Source organism: Lagopus leucura, unplaced genomic scaffold (genome assembly GCF_019238085.1).
Source record: "Lagopus leucura isolate 7727_CA_CO unplaced genomic scaffold, USGS_WTPT01 Super-Scaffold_100002, whole genome shotgun sequence".
Classification (NCBI taxonomy): Eukaryota; Metazoa; Chordata; class Aves; order Galliformes; family Phasianidae; genus Lagopus; species Lagopus leucura.
The window spans coordinates 49,589,438-49,612,763 of record NW_024962263.1 but is presented as its reverse complement, the minus strand read 5'-3'; the positions used below and the strand labels follow the sequence as shown (position 1 = coordinate 49,612,763).

General features: G+C 41.0%; 1 protein-coding gene across 4 annotated transcripts in view; it reads right to left on the bottom strand.

Moving 5' to 3' along the window:
• The window catches only part of ASXL3 (ASXL transcriptional regulator 3), a 129,968-nt gene extending 118,421 nt beyond the window's left edge, over positions 1-11,547 (bottom strand). The window contains exon 1 of one of the 4 annotated variants that reach the window (XM_042869117.1): positions 11,476-11,547. In XM_042869117.1, coding sequence (XP_042725051.1) covers positions 11,476-11,529 — 54 coding nt within the window. In that variant the 5' untranslated portion in view covers positions 11,530-11,547. Of the gene's footprint in view, positions 1-10,792; positions 10,917-11,475 lie in introns of those variants that run through there. The other 3 variants (XM_042869118.1, XM_042869119.1, XM_042869120.1) reach the window with 3 other exon arrangements.
• Positions 11,548-23,326: the final 11,779 nt, after the last annotated feature.

Sequence of the window (23,326 nt, the reverse complement as noted above, 5' to 3'; positions counted from 1 at the left end):
TGGATGAGAAACCTCAACAAGAGCCAGCAGTGCATGCTTATAGACCACTGGGCTTTATAGTGGCCTTCCAGTATTTAAAGGGGGTCTCACAGGAAAGACAGGGAGAGACTTTTTAAAAGGGCATGTCGTGATAGGACAAGGGAGAATGGTTTTAAACTAAAAGAGATTAGACTTAGATTAGACATTAGGAAGAAATTCTTCACTGAGGGCAGAGATACACTGCAATAAGTTTCCCAGAGAAGTTGCAGATACTCCATTTCTGGAAGCATCCAAGGCCAGGCTGGATGGGGGCTTTGGAAAAAATTGATCTATGAAAGGTGCCCCCACATACAGCTGGGGGTTGAAACCAGATGATCTTCAAGATCCTTTCCAAATCAAACCATTCTAGGACTCTAAATTAACTAGTTTCTCACTTCTCTAGTCTAGTAATAGACAAATTATGAGTACTGCTCCAAAAGTAATGCCTCCTATTATGTTGGTTAGCAACATCAGAGGCAGCTGATGATAGTAACAGCATAGGTTGAACTTTCCCATCAATATTCTGTTACATCTTTCTGCTGTGTGACAGATGGCAGCAGAGGGGCAGCCTGATAACACGGTGTCTGACATGGAAGCGTGTATGAAGCAAGAGTGTGTTACTGAACTCCTCTTGGCAGAAAAAACTGCTGAACCTTATGGAGATCAAACAGTGGATGTGAGCACAGTGATGCATTTTAGCAGGGGCAACAGCAACATGACAGACCAGCCACATTCCAGACAGCCATGCAGATTTTTACAAGAACGTCACATAGGCTTTTATTCATTGCTGATGAAAATCATAGAATTGCTCAGGTTGGAAAAAACCTTAAAGATCATAAAGTCCAACCACGACCTGTCCAAACTACCCTAACTCTAACAACCCTCTGCTAAATCATAGAATCACAAGGTTGGAAACGACCTATAAGATCATCTAGTCCAACCATCTCCTCATCATCATTGCCACCACAAGCACTAAACCATATCACACAGCACATCATCCAGACGCCTCTTGAACACTGCCAGGGACGGCAACTCCGCCACCTCTCTGGGCAGGCCATTCCATTCATGCCCCTGAGCACCACATCCAAATGGTTTTTAAACATATCCAGGGATGGTGACTTCAACCACCTCCCTGGGGAGCCTATTCCAGTGCTTAACAACCCCTTCTGTAAAGAAGTTCTTCCTGATATCCAACCTAAACCTCCCCAGCACAACTTAAGGCCACTTCCCTTCATCCTGTCACCAGTGACGAAAGATCTACCCCACTCTCGCTGTAATCACCCTTCAGGTATTGAAAGAGAGCAATAAGGTCTCCCCTCAGCCTCCTTTTCCCCAGACTAAACAGCCCCAATTCCTTCAGTTGCTCCTCATAGGGCATATTCTCTAAGGCCTTCACAAGCCTTGTTGCCTTTCTTTGGACCTGCTTCAACTAACGGTGACAACTATGCTGAAAAACAGCATTTTGTAGCTGAGAATTCACTCTATCAAACACTGTTATTGTGCTCTTTGTATCTGTTGTAGTTTCCATGGAAATAAATAGGAAGCATTACTTTCAGAGCAATTCATGTACATTAACCTCCCTACACTGAGTTCATTTTGCCTGACATTAATTTGCAAGCTACCTCCCTGTTCTTGCTTCAACCCCTGAGCCCTTCATCATTTTATTTTCTCCCCCTGTAATGTTATAAACAGATGATAATAACAGGGCAAAATCTGGCTACAGCAAATGAGAAGGAGCCCAAATGCACCAGCCAAAGATGCAGAAACAAAGGAAAAGAGCTACTTACCTTTGGAAGGCCTCAGGTAGAGAGGGATCTCCAGTAAGAGATGCCCTCACCTCTACTGCCAACCCTTAAATGAGGTCTGGGAAGGTGTGGATCCTGGTTCCACCCCTTCCAGTCACTCACATGCACTGTATGCACCTAAGCTCCCTGGGTTGGCCCTGCCTTCCCACCAGGTGCTCCATCACTGGTTCAGACCATGACTTAGCATTTCTGCTACATGCCCTGTTCTTTTGAGGAAGGGGAATATGAGAGCAGTTGTGTCAGAGTTTAGCTGCTGATCAAGGTAAAGCCACGACAATACATACACCAGGCGTAGTAAAGTAAACCATTATTTTAAAAGATTAATAGTCTTACAAGCAGCAGATTATGCCGCATACTAGAGTTTTGCCTTTCATTCCTATGATTCTGCCCAATGGACCCAAGTATCCAGCCATTCCTCTGCTGTGTGCTTAACAGGCAGCAGATATTCAATAATGCAGTACAAGCTGACAGCACAGCATCCCGGGAACAGGACAAAAGGAAAACAACCCATTCGGCAAGGACTGCCGACATAGCAGAACTAGCTACACAGATTTCTCTTAATCTTGGCAAAAAAAAGATAAGTTTCAAACTTAGAGCTCAGTACAAGAACAATCCATGCAAGTGCTGTGTAGTCTCTGACACCTTCAATACTTTATACAGTGGTGGAGCCACTGGTCACCTTGAAACCAGGGGCAAAAAGGCACTAAGATACCTACAGTAGTAACTTACTTGAAACAGTGATTTACAGAGCTCGTTCCACAGCTATGGAATGAGTCCCACTAAACTATTCTGCCCACTTTTTAAAATAGAAGGTGAGTGCTTGCAAAAACTTATGCTATGAATGAAACAAATTATGAAACAGAATAAAATGCATTATGTACTACTGCTGTAAGGATGAAGCTGCACAGCATCGTTACATCAAACTGCTGAAAACATCTGTAGGCTTTAGGTATTAAAAATTGTCAAAAAAGACAGATGAAGTGACTGAGCACCATTAAATGAATACAGAATTCTCAATCTGTAGAAATAAACTGGTTCTTTCTGTCTAATCATTGTCAGAGGAGATAAGAATACGTACATTTGAGCTCTAAAACATGCTCATCTAACAACTTGTCAGAACCTCTTTTTTTCTCCTAGCTCTCCTACATCTAAGTTAGGATGTAAATTCCACAAGACAATCAGATGCTGGTAAACTTCAGAAAAGCCCTTGCCCAAAAACAAAAAAAAAAAAAAAAAAAAAAAAAAAAAAAAAAGAGTGTTACCAATTGATGTTATTGATGTCAGAAATTTCAAATTAATTTTAGGTATGCAACTTACTTTTAAGTCTAAACAACATGCCAATGAGGCCCTTGCAGCTTCATCTTTTAGATTACCAATTCTATGATTATCAAACTAGTGGTCTAATTGAGATGTTTCTTATGCTTTAAATACCGAATTCCAAAGAGATTCTGTTTAGTCTTACATATCTAGAATTTCTAAGTGAGAGAAAGGCCAAATGAAATGAAAGAAGCCAAAGCTGTCATAATCCCAGTCCAGAAGAAAAATGGGCCATGGCCAAAGCGACCTCCTCCTCCCCTCACCCCCAGTTACCTTGCTAGAAAGTACTGGCAGATACGTGGTGACACACGACATCACATGCTTCTCTGATACAGCAATGCCAACACGCATCCCAGCAGCTAGTAGATAACTGGGAACTTTGAGACACAAAATGAATCAACTTTTATCTTAAAAAAAAATAAAATAAAATAAAAATTGAAGAATTGAAATATCTTAGTCTGGAATTTGTTCGGTTAAAATTGATGAAACTAACAGAAAAAATAACACAGTTATCAATTACTGAAGGACACAGTAACACTTAGGCAATGATTATGGTAGAGCCTCATCATATATAAAGAAGTTTCACATCAGAAATGCAGGAAGTTACGTGGGACAAGAAGATTGACTATGATTTAATAGATTCTGTAGACATTTCAAAGAGAAACTCATCAATTATAGTGAACTACACACAGTTAGGCATGTTCCTCAGGATGCTAAAAGTCAACTGAAATGGAGTAGAACTTTGACCTTCAAATTGTTGTATGCTTTGATTAAGGCTCTTTTCCCTCTCTAGACATAAGTTATACAAAGAACTAACAGGATAAAGCAATATAAATGCTGATCAGAATGACTGCTTTACCAAATTCATAGCTCCATCTAAGCACAACCAAGGTCACAATAAGAAAGAGAAAAAAATAACTTTATGTTAAGTTCTCCAAATCACTTACTAAACCAAGACACTCTCCTATCAAGGAGCACTTTTGAAATTGTAGAGACAGCAACATTCTCTGAACATCTCAGTTAAATGATCCCCCGTAGGATGTGACTGTCACCCACAGGAGAAGGTCAGGTGGGATGGGGCTTTGAGCAACCTGACCTAGAGAAACACAGCCCTGCCCATGGCAGAAGGCTTGCACCAGAAAATCTTTAAAGATCCCTTCCAACTCACCACATTCTATCATTCTATGATAATAATCTCTAAAGTTGAGTCTCTACAAGCAGCAAGAAGATATTCATCATCACAGACTCAACTAAACCAATCCATGTACTTAGGAGAGCCAGTTTTAAAACACAGTATATAATTTCCACCTTTAAAATATTTTTTTTTATGCTCCAAACTTATGAAAAGCCACCTAGAAAATGTCTTGCAATGTTTTCTATAGAGAACTTTAGCACAGTTCTCCTAATGAGTTTGTGAATACCCCAGTGCTTTAGAGCAATGCTGAATAGCTGAACCAGTGCTCGCTGATAAGGGCAAAGGTTGTCACACAAACTAAATGCTACACTACAAAACAACTCTGCCTCAGACAGCTGAGGTACAAGATGCCACACTGGACAAACAGACCCAAAAAAAAAAAAAACAACAGATCTAAATGTTCCACCAACAGTGAGGGAAGCTACAAAGACTTTGTCTTTCTGTGTCAAGCCACTAAAGAGAGCTGAAACTCTTAACATTCGAAGAATGAAAACAGAAAACATCAGATTACCCCAGTTTCTTGTTCCAGTGCAAGCAGCACCAGAACTTGCTTACACCAGTCAGTGCTGCTGCCATAGATTCTTCCAACAGTAACCACAGTCCTCAACCTCAATCAGCGGCCTTAGACCAAAGAAGATAAGAAGGCATTTATTGCCAGCTGGCTTACTAATTCTATCCTGATATTCACGATATTTGTGGTAAAGTATTATAGTCATAACTGGACGTAACTGGGGACTGGTTTGCTTAAGCCATGATATTCAGAGACACAGGTCATCCGTTCAAAGCTTACCTTCGCTGCAGGTTTAGATTGGATATAATGAAGTGTTTTACAGTAGGCGTGGTGAGGAACTGGCACAGGCTGCCCAGAGATGTGGTGGATGCCCCATCCTTGGAGACACTCCAGGTCAGGCTGGATGGGGCTCTGAGCATCCTGATGTACCTGTAGATGTCCCTGCTCATTGCAGGGAAGTTGGACTAGGTGATATTTAAGGATCCCTTCCAACTCAAATGATTCTATGATTCCAGTTTTAGGTGAAACGGATCAAATCTCACTTGTTAGGAATTTGGAAACAGATGGAATAATGAAGAAAAAACACCTATTATTCCAACAGAAGCATGCGATATCACAGCAAAATACTGGTGGTTCTACCAAAAAAAAAAAAAAAAAAAAAAAAAAGAAGCCCCTGGGAACATTCACTGTATCAGTGAGCATTAAACCATAGCTTTAAACACTGATAACACTGCCTCATTGTTGAGGAATCCTCATATTTAGGTTTGTTTCTAAGGGCTTTCTCCTTTTTTAACCCGGTTGGTACAAGTACTGTGACTTTACTCAGAACAGGTCCCATTCTTCGATCAGGTTCCTGCTTTCCAAAAGGTTTGTGCTGCCAAGGGCTGGAATCTTTTCTCCTCCCACTCTGCCCTGGAGGAGGACTGTTTAGATCAACTTTTGAAATAAAAAAAATATTGAAATAACTTATGTAATATTTTACACTAATGAAAAAACACAACCACAGGAGGTAAAGAAAGAGATTTGGACCCACCTTGTCTAACAAGTGCAAAAATCACTTTGAATAAAACTAACTGGATAAAACCCTAGAGCAAACCAAAATAAAATATAGCTCTTCAAAAAAAGCATTGATTGGGGATCAAAGGGAAAGGCCATTAAAACTTCCCGAGCTACAATGTTTCTGCATGTCTGAAAAAGAATTAGAACAAATACAGAAAATAATAGCAAGTCTGTGTTAAGCCAACAACAAAGAAATCCTTAATACTGTAAAACAAAGTCATGTCAAATCTCCTATTTTTAGAGATACATGAAGCTCCTTTGTCAATGCTTTAAAATGTATTTATAGCAACAAAAACGAAGACTTAAGATAAAAGTCAAAGGGATTATCATCAATGGTCCAGCTACACAGACCAATTTTTTTTGTTTCAGCTGTGGTCTTCAAATATGAAGACATAATGCTAAAATAGTTCCATAGCATTAACAATCTATTTCAACTCCACTATCTTAGCAGAGCAGATGAAGCTCAATCAGCTTTTGGACAGCCAGTCACATTAAACAGTAACACATAAACTAACAACTCCAGTGGGCTTTTGTTGTTTTTTTTTCATGCCTTTTTTTGTTTGTTTGTTTTGTTTTCCCCAGCATCCATTGCTTAATTAATTAGCATAATTTTCCTAAAGTTTACACCAGCAACAGAACAACTGTTAATTAAAAGCTGGATCCTGTCAGGAGACTAGTACAAAAAATTCAAGAATTAAGGCATGAATATTACTCACCCAACATCCACACATCAGCTGAATCACGAGAGTGCTCTATAGCACCAATAAAGTACATACAAGCTCACGTAACATAAGAAAACCTGTCTTTCAGAACAAAATTCAGAAAAGAGAAAGCAAAAACACTGGAGAAGAAACGGAGCAAGCAAGACATGAATAACCCAACAAATGCTACAGTTCTCACTGTTTGGTTTTTCTTCTATGTGATTATTAAATAGTGGTTGTAACTTAAGTGTAGGGTTTCAAAATGCCACGTATGGGAAAGATAAGATAAGAAAGCAATAATAAGGACAAGCTATGCATAAAACAAATCCTTTTTAAATGTTACCATAAAATGTTACTACCACCCTTTGTAGATATCCAACACTTCAAACATACGTTGAGCTCTGCATTCATGAACTCATTTTGTTCAGGCTTCTGCTTTTCTAGCTCACAGTACCAAGGCAGGTCCAGCAGTCAAAAGGAATGATACAAGTCGGGTTATTGCTACACAGTATCCCAGGACACACTTTGTTCTCAGCAATTTTCATTTTGATATTTCTTACACTGAGTCTCATGGTTAAACTGTTGAGAGACAGTTCAGTATCTGAAGTCTTTCAGAACACTTTGAGAGCTCTTGTGAGCTTAAGAAGAGCTAAAATTAAACAGAAGTTTTTTCAACTGATTGGAATTATTTCAAATTGCTTGAACTCGTCAAGTGCGTGGTGCTGTTCAGTTTTTGTGAGATCCACGTATGACTAGAAAATAACAACAACTTAATCACAGGGATCAACAGAAAGACAGAGGAAGGATGTCCTCCTCCCTGTAAAAGTTTTCCTTTGGTCTTGTTCTTTTAAACGTAGCATCCTAGTCTACCTGACACAAAAAGCAACAAAACTACCTACCTACCAAAATAAATAAATGGAGTGGAGATAACGCCCAGGTTGTGCACAAACACTGCTGAGCTTTCTACAAGTACCCGAGGGTTGACAATATAGGGTCTACAACAAAGCTTTGCCCTTCGGCAGGTTGCAAAGACAGGTTGCAATTTTGTCCATAAAAATGCATGTTGTACAAAACGGGTTCTGTAAGACGAACTGTCAGTGGTATGCCACCATTCCACTGATCCTGCACATGCGTTCATGTCTCTGGAATGCTTGTAAGCTGGGTTATGCTTGCCCTAAGATAAGCAAGCTTGCATGAGGAAAAAAAAAAAAAAAAAAAAACAACAACAAAACCACAGAGTGTCACATAAAAGGTTCAGCTCTCTGCAGGAGGCTTCTTCCCCAAAATGCAAGTTCCAGTACAGTGCATTCCAACGGCCCCTTTTTTATTGCTTATATCACAAATACAGAATTTACAACAAGAGCTGAATATAATGGGAGTCCCCTCCTGCTTCAGTTTTAAAAAAAAATCAAGCATCTTGGAAAAGCCCTGCACTGCAGAAACTTGAGTTTTCAAAGACTTTTTAATCAAATAGAAGAAATAGAAATGCAACTGCTTGCCATTGTGGAGCTCAACACTTAGCCTTACACATTACAATGTATTTTAAGACTGTCATGTAATATATTTTTCTGAATATATTCTAGTCTTTCTTTCATTGTGAATGTGGGAAATGGAGAACTGTGTAACGATTTCAGGCTTGAGTCCAGTTTTTGTACTCCTTTTTATCCATGACAGCTATTACATGGTGAATTATGAGTTTCAATATAGATTGAATAGAGACATGACCATATCCATTTCTTTCATAATTACTGTGAGAGAAATAGTAATAGAGAGTGAATAAGGCAAAAGTGTAGCCACAGAAGGAAGATGATTTTCTGACTAAGAGGCAGGACTACTACAGAGACACTGATGGTATGATAACTGCCTCTCCCACAGATTTCCTGTGCAGCTTCAAGTAAGGTACTTAATCTTTCCATGCCTCAACTCTGTGTGGCTAAAGCAGAAGTCAAAATACTTAACTTTATAGAGATGTCACAGAAACATTTGTGTTTGGGAAGCTACTGGACATTGCTACTACGTGTAGGTGCCTGAAACATAGGAGAAAAATATATTTTAGCATTGACTTTGAACAGTTTAGAGAAAATGAAGCACAGCACCTCACATCAAACAAATTAAATAAAATGAACAAAATCAGCAGCTCTTGTGAGTGTATCTGAAGTACTAGGAAAGCGCACAAGTACATCATTTTAAGTCCAGACTGCAATAGATGGACATGCACAACAGAGCAAAAAAGCAATGCCAGCAGCATCACCTTTCTCCTTTTATATGTTTGAGCACTTAGTTTTGAAAGCTCAATATTAGAATAACGTTATGGGTTTCTATAGAAAATATAACACACATTTCCATACATTTGCTCCATATTAATTCCATCTCGTTTCTAAAAATAATGCAGTACTATACAACTTTACATCATATTGATCCAGGTAACTCATGAGTCATTTTCTGTGAGCAGGTATCAATCACTTCATTGTTTACTTGCTGTTGGAAAGAAATTGATTTAATCAAACCTTGCAGTAATACATTATTGATGCATCCCAAGAAAGCAAAGTTGTAATGAACCATCAGGGCCCTAACATAAAACACTGTAAGGAGTGGCAACTTTAGCTTCAATCTTTCACTGTGATTTGCAGAGGCATGTCACTGTACTGCCAAAGCTCTGTGCAGGACGACGGCCAGTCTGAGCAGCGCTATGCACTGCTCACATAACAGACTCGGGACAAGTTTTCTGTAACACAGCAAACCCCAGGAGCCTATACAAAACCACACAGAGGATCTCATACACCTCTACCACTTACACACAGCAAAGTATCATTTTTACTGGATTTTAGCAAATAATGACCCTTCGGGGGGAGTGTTAGTTGATGGGACAGCACGAAAATAGGAGAGAGTCTTAAGTCCTCCTCCTCAGCACAGGCTCAGCCTTTGTTCTCCAGAGGCTCTTAAACTTTTCCACATACTGGACCACATGGGAATAGCAATTTTAATAAATACACATTAAAATTCCTTTATGTACATTTGTCAAACAAAAGACAGCTTACAGTAGCAACTGCAGCAGCCACTTGAAAGAGGAAAGTTAGAAAAGCATTTGGTTGAATTTACAGACTTTCAAATGCAAGCTGCCTGTTTAAAGCTTGAAAAAACAAGCGCTATAGCAACACCCACTGCTACCGCTACTTAGCAAATACTGTTTTACTGTGGTTAAACTTCTCTTACAAATCTGAGAAACTAGGCAAAGGTGACAATGTATCAGAATACGTCCGCTGAAGCTGAGATACTGCGAAATGTTGTACAATGCAGAATGAACCACACCAGAATCTAGCACTGACCAAGCACATGAGAACACCTATGTACAGCTCGCAGAGACATCTATAGGTAGTGTCTGTCTAACACCTCGTAATTATTTACGTAGGAGAGGAAGGCTGAACTTCCTATGTAGGAATTCATACAAGGTGGAAACATTTTTACAAGGAATGTCTCGTGGAGTGTAACTAATAGAAATACGACATCAATATCCATCGCCAAAAATAGATGCACCGTAACCACAGAGACGTTACTTAGGGAATTATATCAGAGATGGATAAAATACAAAGTTGACATGGATTTTAAAGAAAAAAAAAAAAAAAAAAAAGAAAAGCAATATAACCAGCGATGTATCTTCCCTGCTCTGTCATCTTTCTAGGCACTGAACTGAAGCTCAGCCAGACACAAGTTTGCAGAAGACACACACAGAAACACGTACAACCACACATGCTGTACTGTGCACAGATTGTTGTAAAATTCCTAGAACGAAGAGAAACCATACACACTCGGAAACTGAAAACAACATCAACAGTGTATTCTATTACACTTAGCAAACAGTAATACAGAACCGTGAAAACAGATACAGTAGGTAAGAGGAGACGGTTTCCTAATGAAGTGGGAATTGAGCAGGTCTCTAGAGCGCCCGTGGGTTTGATTGCCTTGGATATTTCCCGGCTCAATTGAGAAAGTAGAGAGGGTGGAGGGAAACCGGGATGAGAGTTCTCTGTCACGTCCTTGCCCCTCTCCCCTGCCCTCCTGCTCACGCTAACGGGATGAAGTAGCAATTCCCAGATGTTTTACTTTTCTCTGCAATTAAACGGAGGGGTATTCTTGGGATATCTGATGCGCGAACTCAGAGAGACAAAAACAACCCCTGGATATTTACACACACACGCAGACGCGAAAGAAGAAAAGAATAGGCATTTCCTCACGCGCACGTTGCCGAAGGGACGCTGCTATTTCTCCTCTCCAGACGGGGACAGGAGGAGAGCAGAGGGCCAGGCTCAGCCTCGCACAGCCCGGCAGGAGCCGCGCACCCGCTGCCGCCCGCCTCCGGCACGGGCAATGCCTCCCTTGAGCCCTCGCAGCCCCACCGGCAGCCCCGCGGCCGAACACACCGCCTCGCGGCCGCACACTCCCTCACACGCGCTCCCCGTCCCTCGCGCTCACTCGCACACCTCCTCCTTTACACGCTCACACACTTTCGCACACTCGCGTGCAGCTCCGTGCACTCACGCTCTCCCTCACACCTTCGTGCACTCCCACACACACACACACGCTCCGTTACACACTTCCTCCCTCGCACACACGCTCCCTCACTCACACACTCCTTTGCACGCTCACACGCAGACTCACGCACTCCTTCGCACACTTCCGCACACCTTCTCGCACTCCCTCACACACACACACACACACACACACACACTCCCTTGCACACTTCCTCCGTCGCACACGCACTGCCGCCCTCTCGCGCTCCCTCCCACGCCCCAACGGCCGCCAACAAAGCGGCGGCGGGACGCGGGCGGCGCGCACACAAGACGCGCACACACAATGCTGCGCGGCACCTACCAGGCGGGCAGCCTCGGCCCAGGTGCGGTCCTTCTTCTTCCTCTTGTCTTTCATGTTTGCATCTCATTGAGGTGGTTCGGGGGGGGGGCGGGGGCGGGGGGAGGGCGGACCGGGGGGACGGGAGGAGGGGGGGGGAGGGGGGGGCCCGGAGGGGTTCCGCACGGACAATGATACGTTGACACCGAACGCCGGAGCCCCCGGGGCGGGAGGGGCGGGGGCGGAGGAGGCGGAGGCGGAGGCGGGGGAGGAGGGGGGCCGGGCCGGCTCGGCTCCCCGCCGCGGCGGCTCAGCTGACAGCTTGAGGGATGCTCCGCTACGCTCACAACAATGCACTATGACGTCACGCGGGGGAATGGCGCCCGCACCAAACGTCCCCCCGCCGCCGGCGGCCGCCCTCGCGAGGAGGCCGCCCGAGAGCAGAGCGCGCCCGCCGCCAAGCCTCGCGAGAGCGGCCGCGGCGCCTCTCTCCCCCCCTGGGCCGGGGGCGGCGGGGAGGGGGCCGGACTACAACTCCCGTGGTGCCGCGCGGCGGGCGGACGGGGCGTCTCCCCAGGGACGCGAAGGGCGCTGCCGGGGCGGGGTCGCCGGGGTCGCTTGGTACCCGTTGGCGCCGTCCCGCGCCCTGCGTCGCGGCTCTTCTCGGGGGCCCCTTCCCCGCCCGCCCGCCCGCCCGCCGGGCGCCACTCGCTGCGCTCCCAGCGCAGCCGAAAATCGGGGCCCGGCCCTTCCCTGCTGCGCGATCTCCTCGCCGGCGCCTACTCACTGCTCGGGGTTCGGCGGTGGGTCCGGGCGTTCCGGGCGGGCGGCCGCCCCGGGCTGCGGGTGCCTGCGGGGCTCCCGCCTGCGTCCTCCCGGTTCCTCTAGCCGTGTCGAAATTGTACACGGGAGCCCCCGCCGAGGAGGTGTGGGTTCAGGAGGAGCCGGTGGCTGCGGGGCTCCTGTCGGAGCGAGGAGAAACCCTCCGTTCTGTTGCAGGATAAACAAAGGAGTTGGTGAAAGCTGGGTTGGTAAAAGCCTGAAGGATGTTCTCCTTTATTGGATGCCTTAGGATTAAGATGCCCACAACGTGGAAAGCTGTGGGTTTAACACACCTTCCTGAGTTACAGGATATTACGGTGGGGGCTTCTCCCCTATCTCCTCCCCTCCCCCAGCCGTTAAACTATTGGGGGAATACCACTGAAACATTGTGGTGTTTTTTACTTAGACTGAAATGAATTTCAAATTCTTTAGGCTTTGTGTGTCCATCTGGTCAGTGCTCGTGCCTTCCTTCATCCCTCCACAGCAGCACTGCTGGTCTGCTGGCATCCATAGTAGTAAAACTATAATTTCCCATCCAATGCACAATTCACTGGAAAAACAAACAAACAAATCAGTCCAAAGAAGCACAACACTAAGGTTGTCTTACCTAGAGAAGGACAGAGCAGCCCTAGAGGAAGCAGCAGTGGATGCCTGATTGCCCTTGCAGAGCTCTGGCATTGCGTGGGGCTCCAACCTCACAATTGTCCTGTTCTTTTTCACTGTCTTTTACAGCTGGATGTGATCTGTGGAAGGTAGCTCATCGCCACAGAACCTTCCCAGATTTCGTAACACGTTTTCACACCCAAATGAAAATAATTAATAAAACAAAATTCTATTAAAACAGTTGCATCTAGATTTTGTTTTGATTCCAGGCTGTCCAGAATCAACCAGAGGATTTGGAATTGCCTCAGAAGTGTTTGAGAGAAAAATGTTGAAGCTGGACTGCTTCAGGCTTGAGTTTGCTTGTGTAACATTTAAAATCATTCAGTTGTAGGAACAGCTCTGTATTCCTTAACTTTATTATTTACTGAGTATTTTTTGTCACCTTAGTAACGTCTAGAAAGGAAATGCTCACTATTAGTGTAACTTCTTTGTCAACACTTTGTTTCTTTGTTTTATGCCTTTTATATCTCTGCCCTACTTTTTTTTTTTTTTTTCCTTCCTTTTGCATTTCCTCGCCGTTAGTAATTTCCTATTCCTTTATAACATGGGCTTCATTCACATCTCCCTCGTGCTAACGCCTAAGTTTTTAGTTGTTAACTACTTCAATAAAGCTGCCTTTGAAATACTGTCACTGTTCTCAATGTTGAAACTAGAACAAAAGTAAAACAGCACAGTGAGGTTGATCAGTCACTCTCGTTATACATGGCTAAAATAAACATTTCTGTTAGTTTCCTGCCCGTTTGCAGATAGGTGATGATCTGGCTGTTGGTCTGGTTGCTTCACATACATAACATGAACTGAATTTCCCATTTCTGAAGAGAGCTTTGGGCTTGCAACAGTGGTATTGGGCAGAGGAGGATATTTCTCAAGTAAAGAGAAGTTTAGGGACCCTTTAAATCTTAGGGGTTTTTAGTGGTTTGATTGGTTTGTGCTTTTGTCTGCTGTAACCAGGACCACACTTTCTGGTATTTCTGTGGATGCATGTAATAGTTGTTATGGTATTGCATCCTTTCTATTCAGCTACTGCAGAAATGGGACCAGTTTCTGTGCTGCTATTGAATTCATCTGCATCATTCCTAGAAGCCCAGGTGCTCCTCAGTTCCTTTGGTTGTTCAAATGCAAATTGTTGGAAATCACATACTTAGTGTTCCTGACCTTGCTGGAGAAAGAAAGCCATTTACACTGTATGATGTATCTGAGCAGAGAGCTAGTGTGCATTCTGCATGCTTTTTCCTCATGATAAAAAAGAAAATGAATCCATGCCACTGCAACGAAAGAATTCTTTCTGCAATACACGTTGTAGCTGATTTTTATAAACACTGCCAGCGTACTAGAAACAAAGCAATCAACAGCACAGTGCACTGCTGCTTTGAGGGTGTGAAAAATCATGTCTAACTAAGACTTGAAGCACAGCAGAAAAAGGTCAAATTGAGCTTACAGAAGAAAGGATTTCCTATTGATTATAAATAGTATTTACTGCTTGAATTAGATCTGACACTAAGGAGATTGTAACCATTGCTCTAACTGAACTAACAATCACAAAATCAAGAGTGAGAAGTGGTGAACTGAATGCTGTAAGCATTCAAGCTGCAACCACTAGAACTATGGCTGAAAGCTCAGCATACGTAGGGCATATCTCAGAGCCATGATCTCAGGGAATTGTATGCATGCTTGTATGTATGACAAGTGTGACTCTGTATAAATATTGAAGGAAGATGTTAGATTCAAATATACCGTTAAATTCTACGTAAGCAGTATTTATGTGAAATTACAGTGCCAGATGTTACTGTACTGACTGTGGATGGAAGCAGTTATTTATTATGAATGCATTTGTGTGTGCTTACCTTTTCTTTCAGGATAATGTAGATAGGCTACTAAAATAATACTGGCCACTGGCTTCTGCATTTCAGTATTCAGTGAATGCATTTCCCTATAATGCTATAAAAGTTCAGCATTTGACACATCTAGTGAAAGTACCTGAAGAACAACACTGTTGTTTCCTGCATGTGAAAATGACTTTTGATACATATTGCTGAATTCTTTATTGTGTGCAATAATACTCCTTCCAAGTAGAAATCTGTGAACTGCAATAAGTACGCGCATTCATACTGGCTGCAATGCTTCAGTACAACCAAACATTTCTGCAACACAAATTCCAGTTTCAGCTGTTACAAAAGAAATAGTATCAACTATTACATGGAAATACCAGATGTGCAGAAGGGTTTATTCACAGCATGAAAATTCAATCTAATGTGCTGCTATTACAATGGAAATTATATTTTCTACAATTGAATGAGAGATGCTGAGTCACAAGATAATTTAAAAAATAGCCCCGAATGATGCTAATGAAGACACTGCATTTTCTGAATTAATTTCAGCGCAGTGGTGACAAAAATCAAACTGAAGTACTTGTTTTTCTATGGACCTAAGGAAGCCAAAAAAAGCCATTGTGATGGACTGTTAGCCATTTACAAACAGTGCTGTATTTTCTGCAGAGTATGTTTTCTACTCCTGCTTTAAAGAACACATATTACCAAGCATTCAGAATGCATGAGGTTCACAGCGTTTCTTACACGTAATGGACTTTTCTCTTTTGTTCATATGCCATATGGCCCAGAATCAACATTCAGAGTTTTTCAAATATGCTAATAATTCTTAATAACAAGCTTGGAATCTAGTATTATCTGGATAATATTACTGTATTTGGACAGACTCCTTAAGCTCATGAAAAAAAACCCACCCTACAGGCTGTACTTCAACATGTCAATACAGGAGGGGCTGAAGCTGAATTCTGCTGAATGGTAAACAAGGTACACCACATAGTCTTTTCTTGGGCACAGCATTTTTTTCATAGCTCCTGAAAGAGGTCATAGAACACATGGAAGAGCTCACCTTTCTTTGGAAAGAATAAAAAATAATTTTAAAAGAGACAAGCACATTTTTTTTCAGGTTTAAAATCAAGATATACTTGTCTGTTCCTGACCACTGAATGGTTGTAGAACTGCTAAGAATAGTAAGTCATAAACCCCAGCTTTACCCTATATCTCATAGCTGATTGTCTACCAGTGAAAGCTTTGGCTGTAAGCAGTCAGTAGTTCCGCTGCTCACTTCAGTGTTTTTTTTCGACTGTGTACAATTGTCATTTCTTTTGTCTTAGACCAGGAATGGCCAACTATTGTGAAGTTTCTTTTGCACCCTTCTAGCCTTCCAGAGGCCATATAAAGGCTTAGGCTTCTTTTTGTAGCATCACAGCTGACCTAACAAACGCAGACATAGCTAACCGGGGATTTGCTTTGTCATCCCATCAAATTTAAGGTGGTACAGCATGGACAGCCCACCAAGCAGCCACACTGGAATTACACTCGGATTAATTTCCTTTTCCAGGCAGCACATCCCTGGGCCATGCTGCCACCATTCTTTCATACTATGAATATGGGATTGCTTTTACTCAAATCCACGGGGACAATTTCTATGAGAAGTCCATTGTATGTGAACCAAGAGCATTTACTACACTGTATCATAAAAGTGTGAGAAAGGAAACATTTCTTTGTGCATGCACTACAGAAGAGAACTCCCGTCTGAGGCACCACACTCAGGCCGTACCCAGATCACATCTCCCTGGAAGTTCTGTTAACTGCAGAAAGACTCAGAGGAGCAAGAACTGTCTGCAGATGGCTAGCAAGATTGCTTTCATTTCTGTGTAGTCAAATCAAAAACACAGCAGCTGATAGTTTATCTCATCTGCTCTTTTTCAGATGCTTATCTAGTTGATTATATGGAAGTTGTTGCATGGATTATAAATATACTTGCTGCAATTACAGGAGAATTTAAAGTTCTTTGCTTGTAGTATCTGGTTCAGCAGAAATTACATATTTTCCTGTCTAGAAGGTGATCCAGGAATTCCAAATGCATGGATGCCATTCGACTACCACATTTTAGCCTACAGAATGAATTTCATCTGTAGGATGGATAGGTAGCAAAATGTTGCATCAAGTTATGTGGAATTTTAAGGAATTACGAAGGTGTGAGGAATTAGAAGCAAAATTGATATGCTGTTTCATATTTTATTTTTCTCACGATGAGTCTCAGAGGATTGTCAGAACAAGCAAAAAAGGATAGGACAAATGTTCATGGCCAGAGCAAAATTAGTGCAGTGTCCCTAAAACCACTCACCAGAATGAAGGGAAGTGACTCATGCACTACTAGTACAACTCACCCATTCCTTTTTTTCTCCTTGAATGACTGACTTCAGAGCCCATTTGTGCAGTTGCTCTAGCTGTCTAGCTATCTGTCTGCGATAGGCAAAATCATAAAATGACCAAACACAGCATTTCTATTGTATGGCATCTGCTGCCGTAATCACTTTCTGGTCTGTTTTTAGCCAAGAGTGAAAGCTGTGAGAACTAGTACCAGTTACCTTACGATGTGCAGTTTTTCCAACAAAGAGTATGTATATGTATGTATACATATATATAAGATCAGCATCGCATTTCCTATAAGCGAACAAAGAGACAGAATGTTCAGAAATTTGGAAGAGGCTTTGAGACTTCACAGCTAACTTGGAAGGAAGAGCTTGGAAAACCTTCTCAGTGGACTAATTATAAATTTGAGAAGTAACATACTGTGCAATCACAGAAACTAATGCCAGGAGAGCTACACACACAGACTTAAACATTGCTAGGTTGAGGATCCCCAAACCTGACATAATAGCACAATCGCATAGAAACAAGCAGTCTAACAGAAAGAACTGAAGTTCATTGTTGTCCAGCAGATCTGCTATTCAAATTTGGCTTTCTAAGTGCAAAACCTCAAAACCCTATGGAAGGAGTAGTCAGTGTTTATGTCGTCTCACATGGAGAAAAGGATGACATCTGTAAGCTATCTTCTGGATCAGCACACACCTGCTTGCACCTGCTTGCCAAGGGCAAAAAAGAAATATTTGAATTGTTTTCTGGTAATAGGTTACTTTCCTGTGCCTTCTCAATATAACAAAGCAAATGATACAGATAGTCTGGTCAGCCTTCTGCTAGCTGCCACTATCTGATTGCACCTGAAACTTTTAGATAATAACAGTGAATAGCACAAATACATATATATATATATAAAGGTTTATTAACAAGCACACATTTCTGAAAAAGAAGGAAAATATGGTGATGCAGTATCGGTGATAAGCAGCAGAAGGTACTTCTCAAAGGCACTGATGCAAAAAAAAAAAAATCAGTCTGGGGGCATCTCGTGTGTTTTGTACGGACTCTTACTGCAGATGTGATGGATTTGCTGCTCCTTTATGGCTATGGGAACACCTTTCAGTTCTAGCACACCATATGTGATACTCTGGTTAATAAACAATTTCAGTTTAGGTGTATTGAATTAGATTTTGCCATTTGACTCCTTTACTCCTCAGTTTAGCAGGTGCTATGAATGCTTGAAACAGCCCTGCTGATTGCAGGAGCCCCTGCTTGGGCAAATACCTGCACAATCAACGACATTTTATGTAATCACTTCTATTGGCAATGTAAATCTAAAAATTGCAAAAAACAAATGAAAATTGAACAAAGTACTTCTTAAAATGACAGTATTTTCTTACTATCGGTGAAAATTGATGTGTTGTAATCTGGGGCAGGGACCAATTTCTGGCAGTGTGTCTGCAGTGTAGCTTCTACATCAGTCAGTGGTCTGTAAGCTGATGATATAAATGCTGATATAAATGCTGATGATATAATGCTGATGATGTAAATATTTAAGATAAAATTATGGACATATGACTTAAATGCCCTTTAAAAACAGTTGAACAACATGTTACAAAATGTGTACAAATATCTCGTAAGAAACCAAGAGCTTTAATTAAAAACAGACTAGTCAGAACAGGAACAGTGAGATTAAAAATCAGAGTGTTTGGTATTTGATTGCCTCAGTCTTCTGTTGCCTTTTTTTTTTTTTTTTTTGGTGGGATATCTCAGATAAACCTATGCCTGCAAAAGGACATCCTGAATTCTGTTCCTGTGAGCCATCCATTTCTTACAGCCCAGCCATTTAGCATCAGGTCACATATACTCAAACCTTTAAGAAATAAAGAAAGTTAGTACTTTACATCACCTTTTGCCTTTTGCATGTAATAATTTCTCACTACACCTAAGAATTAAAACTTTCATTTGTATTCTGTGCAGTTAACCATGCTCATTACAGGCTACAAAATGAAATATCGATGCTCAACATATGACATGTCACAGTTGGCATGTCCAATGATATTTCCAATGATACTTCTAAGTTTAAAAGCAAGCTTAAGCCTTAAGTCCTTAATATTCCTAGATCTAAACATTCTTCAATTTAAAATATGTGAGTAGCCTACTGAAATTCATGAGACTAGCTGTGTTGAGGAAGTGCTTGCTAAAAGTAGGCTTCCAGCAGTGCAGCAGGTAATACAGCCACTGTAAAAATATTTGGCTGGATTGCCAAGGGCACATGGAGGGGATGCATGCATGTGGTGTTTGGATTTGCTCTTTCTTTTTAAGTCATTAAGAAATGGAAAGTGGGTGTAGTATGCTTCTGGTTTGCCTAGCAGATATAGGGATAATTAATTGGGATTTATTTTTGAATTTCCTGATCTCCAGATATTTTTCAAGCATCCTTTTAAAAATGTGAGTTGGTAGTTAATCCTGGCTTAAGAAAGTTAATTTTAAATAAACATTTAACAATTAATTGGACACACACTCAGATGATTCTGCATATTCTTCCAGAAGAATTACTATGTGTGGTTGCTCACTGTCAGAACTGCAAGTTATCTACATAACTACATTGGGTTTTATATTGTCATTGTGAAGTTTATGGATTGGAAATGCCTTGAGTAAATTATAGCAACTTATGGAAGGCTAACTTGGAAATTTTAAGGATTTGCGTGGCAGATGACTCTTCTTCTTAGAGGAGGGTTTTTAGGTTAGGGCTGGAACAGGAAGTAAAGGTTAAAAGGCAGATTATAAGTGTAAAGGTTTGTGGACTGTGAGCTTTTTAGATCAATCACTTCAAATAGCTTTTAAGTTATATTCAAAAATTATGGTGGGAAAAGTCTGTAAGGAAGTTATTTTGGGAAATGAAAGAATCTAAAACATGTTACTAAAAGAAGAATATCACTTCTGATCAACTGCTTTTATAGCTGACTAGGTTGGTTCACTCAATTTGCATTTAAGAGACAAGTGAATAATCTCATAATTTTCCTCATTCATTATTCTAGAATTTGGAAAAGATAAAGAGAAGTGTTATGCATAAGTACTGAAAATGGATGCAAAAGAATAAAATGCTGCACAGACAAGATCTATCTTGACTTTTTCAAGGCCAGCCATCTATGTACACGTGGGAGAAGTAAATGAAAATAAGATTTTTTTACACGAAAAGGAGCAAATGCATTTCTTGGTTTGATTTAAAATATCTGAATTGGTTATTTATCAGAAAGAAAGCATTCTAAGCAGGCTATTTTTTCTGAGTATAAATGGAGTTCCATATTAGTAAGCACTATGTGAAGGAAAACAGAACTTTGCCAATCCCCATATAAAGATATTTCAGATGGGTAAATTTGTTACCGCTCAGCAGCAAAAGGCACAGTGCAAAACTTTCTCAAGCAAACCTCTGCATATGCTGCCTAAATTCTTAAGACAGAAGTTTGCCATTGAGCAAGGGAGCAGCTCATAAGCTATACATCATTTACATGGCATGTGGCCTAGCAGTATATGTTAACTATTTTGCCACAGAATCCTATAGCAAAAATACAAAGACGTGTTTTTAATCTACCACCTGATAGAGATTACTTCTGTTGTTCAGATGATCTCTGAGCAGTCCAAGCATGTACACTACAGCTGCATCCAGTCCCAGGCGCATGCAGCCTGTGATTCAATGTATCCTGGCAATTTCAAAGAGAAAAAAATATCCATTTTACGTTTTCCAAATCAGGAGTAGTCTACAGTTACTAACAAGTATGCAATGCTGTCCCTTTAATTAAATAACTTTGTTTAAGACGTATAAATATTTGCTTGGGGAATTCATTTTATGCATTCAGGAGATGATCATGAGGAAAAATTCTCATGCTTGCGGGCGAAAAAGGCTAAGATGCTAGAATTAGACTCAAGCAGAAATGCATTAATCCAGAGTCACAAACCTCAAAGCTGTTCAAGATTTTTCTTGTCTGGAAATGCATGGAGTTCCTGGGAGCCTGCCCGCTCTACTGCCAATTTCATGTGTGCTTGCTACCATATGGCTTCTGTGCATGCCTCCTGTGAGAGGCCAGGCGGGGTGCCTGTAACTACCTTAAGGATAGCAAGCAGACTACAGTGGGACTCCTGGTTACGTTTAGTATACGAACAGTGAAAGAAAATGGTCTACTTGTAATCAAATCACTTAACGAAGTCCGCAGTACTCCATCTCTGCTTCTGAAAAATAGGCAGATATCCTCTTATGTCATTGTAATGTTGTAGTTTTATTTTGCAAAGAGTGAATAAACTGGCTGGAATACACAGCTTTTCTTTGATTAGATCAAGTTTCATTCAAAGTTGCTCTAGCTTTAGTCTTGTGGTTACCCATATGTTATTAAAGCATTTTTTTTTCTTTTGGCATTTCCTTTGCGGGGAAGAGACTTGAACAAGAGTTTCAAGTTCCAAAATAAATGAAAGATAGTTATTCTGGTCTAAACAAGAAAAACTGTGGTTGCCGTAGTCAGGATTGCAAACCAGTTTTGGTTTAAGAAAATATCCCATCAAACCCCAGGAGGCACGGAGGAAGGCGAGCGTTCACACAGAGATGCTGCACCATCACAAATCCTATGCTCAGATCCCCTCCCTCTTGGAGCCCCTGGCAGTCCAATACTTTTTCTCTACCACAGTTCTCTATCTCTAACTGCAGATATTAATATTTCATTTCTTCCTCCATTTGTCTTCCTTGCTTATTCAAATTGAAAGCTTGTCAGAACAGGGACTGAAAATCTCTTGGTATGTATACATCATGAAATAAAGTGGAAATCTGAGAGCTTGGTTTGGTCTCACAGGAGATCGTATGAAATAATTTATATATAGATTTGTATATATATTAAAATAAGTGGCAGTTATATGATATTTGAAAAATACATTTTTCCCAGTGTAAAATTATTACCTCATCGTTTTATTTTTTTCCCCATATAGACATCTAGAGAAAGCTGGATGTTAAAATGTGGCATGTGAATGGTCCACTGTCCCACTGACTTAGGGGGAAAAATGTCCACTGGCCAACAACAGTTTTCTGATATTTTCAACAACTGGAACATCGCAAAGACATAAACCAGCAATAATATTATCACACTGCAAAACTGACTGAAGTTGGCACTTCTGTACAAAGAAATTTTCAGCACAGATGCAAACGTCAAAATAAATTACTGCACTTGTGGCAATGTACACTTTCTAATGAGAATTCTCTTTGTTTTTAAACAAGAAATACAAATTGTACGGCTGGATTTTTTCTTTCAAATAATTCAATTTACTGAAGAATTCAGGAATCTGAAAACATCATTACAACCCTGTTCAGTTTCACAACTTCATTCAGACCTTCTCTGCTGTTACAATTTTGGGACTGAAAGCCACAAAATGCTGCTAAATATAGCCAAAATGCTTACATTCAGATGATCAGTTTTAACCTGAAGACAATTACTCTTCAAAAAATGTATTTCTGGCTAAAATAGGAACTATTGAAATTCAGCCACAGATTAAGCCTAGCTTTCCCTACCAGAAACTCTGCAGCCAACATGTGTTGCCTTCCTTATGTACTATTGTACTTCAGCTTGCCAATGCCACACAAGCTGATTTAATAGTCTAGAAGTGGTGAATAGGTGTGTATGATTTTTCTGTGATTCCAGTGAGAGATATCCGACACTGTTCACGCTGTTCACTTTGTCTCCAAATAAACAGATGTAATTTTTCAATACAAAGAGTTATTTTTCATCACCACTGAGAGGGGAGAAGTAAGACACTCACCAGATTAAATATTTGTGATCCAAAAGATGGCATAAAATATATATCTAATATGGTGATTCTTTAAACTGTCACTGTTCCTTTTTTTGGCTACATGTTATTCTTCTAAAATCCACATTCTTAGTATTCTTTGAACACTAGCACTAGCGTTCTATCTTCCACACCTGGGGACTTCAGCTTTCAGAGTATTATTCCATCTGGAACTTATAAATTTTGACCTTTTATCCTAAAGGCCAGATTTCAATAGCTTTCCAGAGTTCTACAGTCCACATGGTGCATTTCTTCCATGCTTCAACATCCTCAGTGCGTTCCATAATTGGTTGATTAAAAATGTAAAAAGTTTGAGATTCAGAACAGTTTGTATTTCATGCACCTATGATACTTATACTTCAAACAGTTCCCTGACA